General features: G+C 40.6%; 2 protein-coding genes across 3 annotated transcripts in view; one reads left to right on the plus strand and one right to left on the minus strand.

The window, feature by feature from the left end:
- Window positions 1-11,087, minus strand: part of LOC136440420 (zinc phosphodiesterase ELAC protein 2-like) — a 28,214-nt gene extending 17,127 nt beyond the window's left edge. The window contains exons 1-8 of the mRNA XM_066436461.1: window positions 10,774-11,087; window positions 7,413-7,570; window positions 6,850-6,900; window positions 5,516-5,586; window positions 1,839-1,903; window positions 1,484-1,538; window positions 580-648; window positions 223-417 (exon numbers count right to left, since the gene is read on the minus strand). Of these exons, the coding sequence (XP_066292558.1) occupies window positions 223-417; window positions 580-648; window positions 1,484-1,538; window positions 1,839-1,903; window positions 5,516-5,586; window positions 6,850-6,900; window positions 7,413-7,570; window positions 10,774-10,989 (880 nt within the window). The 5' untranslated portion in view covers window positions 10,990-11,087. The remainder of the gene's footprint in view (window positions 1-222; window positions 418-579; window positions 649-1,483; window positions 1,539-1,838; window positions 1,904-5,515; window positions 5,587-6,849; window positions 6,901-7,412; window positions 7,571-10,773) is intronic.
- On the plus strand, window positions 3,029-5,225 carry LOC136440980 (voltage-dependent T-type calcium channel subunit alpha-1G-like). Of its 2 annotated transcripts, none has more exons than XM_066437189.1 (4): window positions 3,029-3,145; window positions 3,679-3,945; window positions 4,351-4,462; window positions 5,031-5,225. In XM_066437189.1, the coding sequence occupies exons 1-4, from the start codon at window positions 3,086-3,088 to the stop codon at window positions 5,069-5,071; spliced, it is 480 nt and encodes a 159-aa protein (XP_066293286.1). In that variant the 5' UTR covers window positions 3,029-3,085; the 3' UTR covers window positions 5,072-5,225. The 2 variants fall into 2 exon arrangements, with proteins under 2 accessions (XP_066293286.1, XP_066293285.1); XM_066437188.1 differs by having other exon boundaries at window positions 3,029-3,311; window positions 5,031-5,223.
- Window positions 11,088-11,089: the final 2 nt, after the last annotated feature.

Raw genomic sequence — 11,089 nt, forward strand, 5'->3', positions numbered from 1 at the left:
CATCCATGAAATTAAGTTGGTGTGGGCTTATGCAAATGATGACCTTATCTGTATGATAAAGGAGAAACACTCATAATACATCAGTCAAAAAGGTTAAAATCATTTGGCGAAGGTATGAGGCCTTGGCCTCTTCAAAGAACGCATTCTTTTATGATCGTAGAAGGAATCATTTCAAGGGGGTGGGCACTAATACTAGTTTTGCTAATTGCAGATACAACTTACTTGGTGAATTTCTAGGGCTGGTTGACCTGTTGGAATCATCTGACTCTGAGTCGATATCAGACACACCAGAACTGTTTCTCCTGACCAGCGGACTCTGGGAAGGAGAGCTGATGGCTCTGGGACTGAGATCATGGTCAGGTGACCTGGATCCTTCCCTATGACTGAGCCCTCCTCCAGGTGATGATCTATCAGGAGCTGTGATTGGACAAGAGTAAATAAAGACAAATATTTGTATTGTGTATGAACTACACCGCTAGAGATAATGACCAAAACACCTTGTCCTGACCACCCCTTCCAAACTTTCTGAAATGGATAATCCCAACAGCAAAAGCTGAAAGAGGAAAGATTATTGCTCACCTCTGATTGGCACCTGCCAAACTGTCATGACATCATCCGTCATGGGGGACAGCTGGTACGGCTTCACATCTGGAACAGCAAACACTCTTGTTATATATGATACCTGAGTCTCTATAGATGATCCTGACTGTCCATCACAATAAGCACTTCAACAACGATAGCATGGCAATCAGCGGTTCGACCAAGGAAAAAATGGCTGCATGTCCATCAAGTTTTTGCACTTTTATGGTTTTATTTTGCATTTCTATGTTTTGACAGAGGTGGGCGGGGTGGGGCTTTCGGATCAGATTTTTACTTGTAGGAAAAAAAGACATTGGAAGTTCTCTGCATGGGAGGTTCCTGACGACAGTAAATTCTGTTGGGACGGCAACACATAATGACAAATTTATGTACATAATCCTATACTGTATAGTGTATGCACTAACATGGCATTCTCTGCTTGATAGGACTTGTTCTTGAGAAAGGTCTTGGAAACAGCGTTTCATATAATAGTTTCATAATAAGTTTCATAAGTTCATAATATTGTTCCACTGTATTCACAGAGTGTCTGGCAAAACTAGGCTCTTAACACTGATGGAACCGGACATTGTGACTGATGAGAAATTTCACTGTGTTCTTCTATGGGTTCAACTACGGGTTCAACTATTGGTATATGAAGAATTTGTTGACAACGTTTAACAATGAGATAGGATAACAAATAACGTGCTACAAAGAATTCAAGTGACCAACTGCTCTTCATTAATAATTTACCAACAATGCTTAAAATGTTGACTTAGAGTGGGCCACTACATTTAACGGATTATAAGTTTGTTAAGACATAAAAAATGGTACAATATTTTTTCTTTAAGATATATTTTCACAAAGTCTAGGAACACCATAGAGTATAATCTCTAGATGTACTTACCAACTTTTATCTTTGGGAAGTATGTGAAGTCTTTCAATGCTTGATAGAAATCTTCCTGTAACACACACATTGCGGATAGTTATTGTAAAAATGTTTGTATAAATTTCATTACTGTAACCAATATCAGAACAAATTTGGAACATACAAAAAGGGCTCTACAAGTGTATAGTACAAAAGACGTATTTGGAATTCAAGCTGTCCAATGAAGAGCAGTATTAAAAGTTTTGTTAAGTGGTAAATTGTCTAGACTTTTTGTCTGCAGTTTTCAGTCAACTGTTAGGTGGCACAGTTACATTGGTACAGATAGGATAACTGATTTTAACACTTAAAAGATTTATTTCTGTGAAAGACTTACTGCATTAGGAGGTCCGTACACCCGCACCTCTGGTACTCCAATGCCCTGTAGAGTCAGTGTCATGCCTGGTACAATAAAACAAGAATCCCCACTTATACAGCACTAGTCTAGTGTTTTCTATGCACCGATACATACATGTCTAGCACCCGACATAAGTCAAGTAAGTCAAGTCATACATACAAGTATAAACATTCTGTCCTATGTGACATTGATACTAAAGAAAGCCTAGTAACTTAACCTTGCTTTCGTAAGAATTATGGGGTAGATACTAAAAATGCAGCAATGTTGAATACAAAGGTGCACAACAAAGTTGGAATAAGTTAAATCTTTAGACAATAACTTGTTACCTAAAACATTGACAATTTCATTTTGTTTAACTGTGCCAACATTTTCACACCGCAAATTCCTCTATAGAATCCTCACTGTCAATAACTCTATTGGACAGTACTGTAATTCATGTATTATATACACAGGGCTCGAAATTCATCTTTGGGAATAGGTGCACTGGTGCACCCAACTAAAAAAAATGGGTGCACAGAGAGAATTTTGGGTGCACCAGATGAAATAAAGTTGAATGTTCTTCAGAACATAATTACAAAGTTTAACGCTGCTGCCTTTCTTACGAACTTCAATCTATTATTCTATAGCTAGCTTCAAAATTTCAAACAAATAATACATTAAATAAAGTACAGCAAAAAGTTATCATGCTGTTTTTTATACTTACATTTCAAGAATATTCTGTATACTAGTGTACAATAGTACCTTAACCCTATAAGCTACAAAAATATATAGGTCCACCAGTGCACCCAGAGTCAAAAATAAGGTGCAAAGCTCCAATTTTGGGTGCACTGGGCGCACATGCACCCACTATTTCGAGCCCTGATACATATGATATATATATCAGTTTAGTTCACAACACTGTTCAGTGAAACATAATTCATTGAATCATTCATTCATTCAGACAGCTGTAGTGCCTAGTGGCACATAGCCAGGGTAGAAATTACCCTGCTGATTCAGTAGCAGGGTACATCTTTACAGGGAGGGGTTGTTAGCCCTTCCTCTTCAACATGCTCAAGGCACCTGTTGAACACTGAACCCCATTTTACTTACCTTGGGTGCAGCCAAACCAAGATGTCCTTACCCAGGATTAAAACGGGTCTCCCAGTTAGCAACTAATTATACAAACTTCTAATGTGGAACGGCCATGCTCTGGGCTGGGCCTCCATGCAAACTTTAAAACCTTCAGCATGGCTCTGCTCACACTGTTTAGGATAGCAACAGGGGACAACTGGAATGGGATCATGAAGGTAGGTTGGGCCCAGATTGAAACAGAGCTTTTGACTTGTTTCAGCTTGCTCAATGGAACACCCCTGCTCTGGGCTTGGCAAGCATGCCAACTTTGAAAACTTCGGCATGGCCTTCCTCACGCTGTTCAGGGTAGGAACAGGAGACAACTGGAATGGGATCATGAAGGTAGGGAATAAGCAGATTAGCACCCCTAGCAGAAATGTGGAGGATTACAACCAACCTCTGGTAGAGATGTTGAGGCATGCAGCCTAGGAGGAAAAGTGACACAAGACCCATAAACACAATCATACCCTATCAAGACGTAGTCTCATCATCAATCGTCCACTTAAAGGATATGGAATTCCTTTAGACGCCTAATGAGTTAAGGTCAGGTGAATTACCATACAGGGGAATCGAACCAGGCACACGCTAGTGGAACCAGTAATTTGAGTGTTTTACTGAATGTGTATTTTCCATTTTTGTACGCTTTCAGGACTGCACACAGGTAAAGACAAGATGCGCTGTAAGCTAATATTTCCCCTTCCACCTCTAGGATACCCTGCGAGGTCCCCCTGACTGTGACGACTCAGAAGACTGCAAGGCTAACTGCTGCGTGAGCGCCATCCTCGCCCCCATCTACTTCGTGTCGTTCGTGCTGATGGCGCAGTTTGTGCTGGTGAATGTGGTGGTGGCTGTGCTGATGAAGAACATGGAGGACAGTAACCGCAGCATGGCGGACGATGATGAGGAAGACGAGGAGCCGTCTGAAGGGAAGGAGTTCCGAGAATTGGAGGATGAGCAGGGAGCGACCAATGGACAGGTAAGGCAGGTCAGGGAATGTAACAGTGTTGCGAGGTTTGTTTGGCAGCTGTAGTGAGAAAGTTCAATGACAAGCATACTTTGTACTTGAAATACAAGGTGAAAGTTAAGAAAGGCAGCATAATTTTTTCTGCATACTTCTATGGCACTTGTCTTGGGAACGGCTAGATTTGCTTCACACGTGTATAGACACACACACACACACACACGTTTGTAGCTAATAGCATAAAATCTTTCAGGGTCATCTCAAGTTAATCAGTCCTTGGTCTGGTACATTGCCTTGAACATGCAAGGAAAGACAGTGAGAATTATGGGTCATGGTAAGAATGGTACTATCAATAGAATTGGTGGATAGGGATATACATGTTTAAGTGATTTGAAGCCAGGTGACCTGTTCTGTTTCCAGGGTAACGGAGACAAGAAGCGTGTGACCAGGTTCCACTCCCTGCCAGACAGCTTCACCTTCCCTGTAGGGGCCCAGTCATGTGAGAACAGTGGAGGCAGCAGCGACAACAAAGGTGGGGCTCTCCTCTTAAAGGTTTCTTGGCAATATTTCACATTGCTACATGTATATGGCCCTCGAAAACATGACAATCAAAACCATTTGATGATCTTACTGTCTAATTGCTGAATAAACCGTAGCAAAAACACTTTATGTCATTTAAGATGATAACAAAACTTTTTCACAGCCAAAATAATTTGTTAATTTTTTGCTCGTCATTGTACTTGAATTGATCTATTCTTTTAGAAATCTGTTGCACTTTCTCTGGCTAGGTGATGGGTTCTTCTGAGCTGTACAATGCAGACATGCACCTCCTCTGTGTCATGATGTTCCAAGTGTGATAATGTGTTTTCCTCAGGTGTAGAAAGTCATCTGTATATAATTCGTGAAGTGTCTTCTGCATATTAGTCATCTTATTGTCAGTGTCAACGCGACCACCCTGTTTGCAAAGCTGGCTTACACCCTTTTCACCCCTTCTGTTTTTGTCTCTTGATGTTCTTTGTTGAAAACATATGCTATGTTTTTACGCTATTTACTTTGTTTATGTACATCACAGCATTGCTGCTTCATGTTGCATTTTGTAGGTTCCGTTGCAAAGTGGGCGGTTGCAGTAAAACGAGCATAGTGAGTTTCGTGCGTGTGTGAGTACTTTGTTTGGTCCGTGGGTAGGTGGCGAACGTTTCTCCTGACTAACATCTCTCTTTCTACGCTAACTCACAGGTTCAGTCCTTTTTAACAATTGTTGCACCTGGCATGGGGAGCTACATGTCTTCCATCTTCAAAACTGGAGGGGGGGGGGGGGGGAGCAGGAAATGTCAATGTATGGAAATCATAGGAAGGATTAAAATCAAAGCTGAAACCTTCCAACCATATATCATGTTATTAATAATCTTGAAATATTCATATGTACTACAGTAACTGAAGAAAAGGATTCAAGCTCATTGTTTTGTTATATAATTGGAACCAGGAGCTCAACTATGCACCCGCCACCAGTCAAGCTACAGGGACATCCCTACTTGAGCATAATGCTTCATCTAATTTGTACCACCATGTAAAAGATCAGTGTTACCTCCTAAACCCCCTACATTGTTCCAGCTCAGTCTGGTTAGGAAGATGTCCTCCATTCTGCTCACCTTCACCCTGGGAAAGGTCAAACACCATCAGTACTGATTCACATACTGTAGACCAGGGCTCTAGCCAGCGCCAGTTTTGCCGTAAATTTACGGCACTTTGCTGCGTGTTACGGAAAAAAATCAAAACCAATCCGTAAACCTTGACGGAAAAAAATCGGGAGAAAAGATATAGACAGGGCTTAAACTTTTGCAATGATCTCCAGAAAAGAAGCGGAAGTTTGAAGCGAAGTCGATTCAGGCCATTTTTATCTTCCGCCGGCGACAGGTGACAACCCCAAGGTGGCTTTATAGCAGACAAACTAGGAGGCGCGGAGGTTGCCAGTGGTTCTTGGGCTAAGAGAAAATCAGCGTCGTGCGCCCCCCTCCCCACTAGAATTGCCCGGTCGCATCGGGCTGACGTTTTTTCTGCTGTTTTCGCCGGTTCACCGCCAATTATAGCCACACAAAAAAATACTCCGGTAGTTACCAGGCTTTCCGTATTTTCTGCTAAACATTGTAAAGTTTTACGCCGAGTTACACACACCTTCTTCCCGCGAAAACTGGTGTTAAGAGTTTGAAACCACAGAATCAGATATTATCTACCAATAACAGCGTTCGTTCACGCTGCGTCACGGAAAATCGACCAATGACATACAAGTCTCGCGGTTCACGAGATGTTGAAGCGCGAATCCGCGAGTTTTTATCGGAAATTGATATTTGGTGCGACGATGGGGCTGTTTGAAGACTTCAATCGACGAATTAAAAAATGATCAAATCAAGTGGAAGTTAACGGAGAAATCGTCCATGGAAAACATGGAAGGAAAATATTGAACGTCTTTAGGGCGTTCTGTCCAAAGTAGGGTGTCTCATTTCCTACTATATTTAGTACAGGGCGCAACCGGGACCGGTGTTGAAAATGTTTTATTTCTGCCGACTTAAATTCACGTGTATATTTGTCAAGTAAATAAGCAAAACTTGCCCCTCAAAATGCTGGAGATAGCGTTTCAGAGGGTCTAGATTTCAAAATTTCCCGGGGGGGAATACCCCCGGACCCCCCTAAAATTGTCGCGCCTACGGCGCGACGCCTCGCGCCTTCGGCGCTCGATATGTCTGGTTTTGACCAAAATTTGGGCCTTACGGGATTAAATTTCAGGCTGGCTAGAGCCCTGCTGTAGACTCTGTTTTCACGGCAGGAATGGAAAGATGGATCGTGCTGAGTTTTACAGTTGAGACAGAAGCAAACCCAATGCTACATTGTTGACTGCATGTAAACTGAAAGATGACTACTTACTTGTGTTCCATCATAATTCTCTGGGTTCCTTCTCCACAGTTGAAAAGATATCTGATTGCACAAAAGAGAATTACTTGTACTTGAAAAGTAATTATGACTCCTGTGAAATCTGAAACATCTTGGCATCATCATATTGTTTGTATAAAATGTAATACAAGCTGACAGTAGCATAACATTGGTCCATACGAATAACTCGTAACTGCAGAAAAGAAAACTGAAGTCACATGTCACAGTCATTGGGACAAGCCAAATCCCTGATCTCAGCTAAACCCATGCTCACACTGAGATAATCTAACTTTATTTTATGTGCTTTTTACAATACACATTGCCACATTGTCATGATGGCTGTCGTTTTGTCAAATATCAGAACTATTAATTTTGTCGTTTGTCTACTCTTTATATTTACAGCTTGTATTGTTGTACTTATGTCCTTGTATGTTCCATGTGTTAAGTTAGATGACCTGTACCTAGCCTCTCGGGGGATGAATGCACAAGAAAGGTCTTTCATTAATGCTTGAGAAAATCCTGGGTTGATAAAAGTCAAAACCTTAAATTTCTCTTACCTTTTCGTATCACTGAAGACGAAGAGAGAAGGACAAGTATCACGGGAACCTGCTCCAATCACTTGCAAGTAAAAGTTTGCAATGTTGTTGACATAAGTTTGACCTTTCTTTCGATTCTTCACATGGCGTAATGTTTCTTCAGCCATTTTGGTTTGCTTCTAAAAATGAGAGAAAAACAAAATGTTTTACGAAAATACATATACTTACAGTATATCCCTCTAAAACATGTCATACTACATGTACATTTATTGTGATTTGGAGCAGCTTCTATTTGTTGTTTGGCATTGACTATAGAGTCAAACCTGGTAAGGTGACAAGTACTGACTACCCACACAACAAGACCTTAGGCCACACCAATTTAATTTCTTGGTTAACAAATTTTAGCCAAAAACAAATCATGAAAACAGAAGGCTCGGGTGAAAACTTGCACCTGACCCTGTTGACTCCCTGAAACTGTGTGCACCAAAGTACAAACTTTCCTCTGAGATTCTGTTTTCATGTTTTTTTTTCCAAGCTAGCGTTTAAAAAAATATTTTTTCATTCCGTTAACCAAGAAAATAAATTGGTGTGGCCTTAGTAAAGCTTAACCCTCAGCAGACAGGATAGAATCACAAGTGCATATAGGATCTGTATGTTCTGTTTTGGGACTTGTACATGTACATGTACTTTCTTTACCACTGTAATGCTACATAGGTAAAACTATACATTGCCAGAAAGCTGAGATCATGCAGAATGCAAATAAAACAAAGACAAGAATATACCAGGTCTGTATTATGATACCAATATGGTATCTGAAACTGTTTACTCCGGAAGGTCAACACAAAACTCATTACATGACAGTGTCCAGATCATGCATTTACAAATACAAAGCAAAATGTATAAGGATCACAACTTTCATCGCCATTTCATAAAGTCCTGTTCGATTGTGGAATGATCATAGCATTGTAAAATCCAACAGCAAGCAAGCTACCTTGCGGCTCATTGGGATTTGTAGGAAAGGCCCTACTTGCGACTCATAGTGCTTTACTAGTAAGGGTTAAAAGTGCTTGAAAAGTCACACCTCAAGGTGTCAAAGAACCCACGACAGTTATTGATAAGAACTTATTTTCAGGTCCGCCAAACATAGATGTATTTATTTTTTATAGTTCTCTTGTGAACCTAGTTTCAATGTTGAAGTGTCCAAGTTGGATTCCTTAACCCTTTATGTAGATACGTTTATGAATGTTAAACATCCAGGTAAGCAAATAGAGTAGTACAATTTAAACTTTACATCTGGATAAATTTCGATAAAAATCGGACGTTTCGGGCTACCATCCGACTGCCCTTTTTCAACGAGAAGTTTACTTACAGATGCGTAAAGAACGTTAATTCCTAAGTTCTAAATAAACAAAAGGTAACGACTAAAGCGTTCTAAAAATGTTCAGATATAAATAGATGTTCATTCTACAATACAAGGTATGTCAAAGCGGCTTAGAAAACATTAAATTCCAAAAAAAGACCTATAATAGATAATCAAATACGTTTCAAAGCACTGTCCCATGTACTGGAAAGTTCGATCCGAAGGCCCCCTTTCCGGTTAAGTGATGGTCGATGGATCCTTTCATACTAGTACACTGCTAATCACTGAACGTGGTGTCAAAGAAGCGGTGTATGAAAGGATCCATCGACCATCACTTAACCGAAAAGGGGGCCTTCTGATTGAACTTTCCAGTACATGGGACAGTGCTTTGAAACGTATTTGATTATCTATTATAGGTCTTTTTTTGGAATTTAATGTTTTCTAAGCCGCTTTGACATACCTTGTATTGTAGAACGAACATCTATTTATATCTGAACATTTTTAGAACGCTTTAGTCGTTACCTTTTGTTTATTTAGAACTTAGGAATTAGCATTCTTTACGCATCTGTAAGTAAACTTCTCGTTGAAAAAGGGCAGTCGGATGGACGCCCGAAACGTCCGATTTTTATCGAAATTTATCCAGATGTAAAGTTTAAATTGTACTACTCTACATGTATGTAGATCCTCATAAGGTCTCAATCATGTATTACTCCGAGTGGGTACCCTAAAAGAGCACCTACCCAAAAAGTTTTTAAAAACTGCTGCATGAACATGTGTTTGTAGCTGTTGGAAAATCCATTTTAGCCAGTCTAACTGTTACAAGCAGTGGAAGCTTGTTTGTAACTGAAAAAATTAGCAGGTAAATGTAGGCAGCTGCACACTAGGTCGGATGTGCACAGTCCTGGGTTTTGAGTGGGGCAGTCATACGTACATGACATATTTTGAACAACATCATTAATTGCTTTCTAGAGCTCGCCATTTATGTTTTTAAGGATTTCTTTTTGAGCAAACAGTGAGAAATTGCCATTTACATTCAATGAAGTTCGTGTTTGTGTATTCAGTGATTTCTGACCCGTGTTGCCCACAGCAAAACAGCCTGTCAATCTTAATCAACAGGCCTAAAGGTTACATGTTTGCTACATCAATGTGTTTGCTTGTGGGACCAGGACCATGTGCAAGCCTACCTGCGGGAATTTATCAAATGCAAGTTTATCCAACGTGTATTAAGCTAGTAAGATTAATTTGTCGTTTCGGAGCCTCACTTGATTAAGACAGGGGACCATGATATGCCTGCACTGTAGTATCACATTAAGGTCAACAGAATGGCCATGACCTTAAAAGGGAGAGGGCGTTCGAAGCCGCAGTTATTTCGTTAAGCTAGCCAAGACCCACATTTTTGTGTGTTTTGTATAACTTTATGCCTCATGTGTAAAACAAGTAAGTTTGCATGACGATTGTTGAATATATTTTATGTAAAAGTTGCAACTACACAATGTCCTTGTATCGAACATAGCCATTGTTTATGGCCAAATTTTCCTGGTGGTACAAAAGTCAGTTATCTGTACACAAATCTGTGCTTCATTCAGACAACAGCTCAATGCATGAACTTGGAGTTCTCAGCGTTTTTATTCTGTAAAGTGGACGAAAACCAACATGTCTCTCCTCTGCATAATAAAACAAAGTAAAAGTTAAAAACTTTGGTAGTGTCGTTAGTACTGTCGTTAGTAAAAGTATGGTACTGTCAAAGTTATGGGGACCTTCTGTTAGTTTATGATATTATTAGAGTAGAGTAGAGTAGAGTAGAGTTGATTCCGCCAGGTAGGAACTCAGATTCCAGTTTAGGCCGTCTTCAATTCATCTCACTGTTATCTCTGGTTTCTGGGGATGGTCCTGAGCTCTATAGTCGTACATTACTTGATGTTGTTCACACTGGGTGCCATTATTACAGATATCTTTTTATCGTGGAATCATTTCATGCACCATTTGTTATATAGATCTAAAAAGACGAATCCTCTTTATCACCTGTAGGTGTCTTCCCCCCGGAGGAAACACTGCAAGTCTCGGATGTCGTCTGCTAGAGCTCTTGTTCTCCCACCGTGCCTTACCGCCCCCCTCCCCACTTTCACCACCACGCCGTACAGTAAAGACGCAAAGCGACCGCACCAAACGCTTTGTATGGGCACGACAAATGCTGAAACTCGTTCGAACGTGACGAGAGGGGAGTAGAGATTGCAACATGAAGGGTTCCTTTGTGCAATTTCAACAGCAAAACCCCTGACAACGTGCGAGATGTGATGATTTCGTCGTGTTGCAGCAACTCAGAAAGGTCATAGGGCAA

The sequence above is a fragment of the Branchiostoma lanceolatum genome, chromosome 8 (assembly GCF_035083965.1).
Source record: "Branchiostoma lanceolatum isolate klBraLanc5 chromosome 8, klBraLanc5.hap2, whole genome shotgun sequence".
Lineage (NCBI taxonomy): Eukaryota > Metazoa > Chordata > Leptocardii > Amphioxiformes > Branchiostomatidae > Branchiostoma > Branchiostoma lanceolatum.

Bases quoted from the DNA above. Each gene is read 5' to 3' on its own strand.
- LOC136440980 (XM_066437188.1), top strand. From the start codon at position 3,198: ATGGAACACCCCTGCTCTGGGCTTGGCAAGCATGCCAACTTTGAAAAC. The intron at 3,946-4,350 runs GTAAGGCAGGTC...TTCTGTTTCCAG, and splicing joins AGGGAGCGACCAATGGACAG to GGTAACGGAGACAAGAAGCG. The intron at 4,463-5,030 runs GTGGGGCTCTCC...TGCATTTTGTAG, and splicing joins AGGCAGCAGCGACAACAAAG to GTTCCGTTGCAAAGTGGGCG.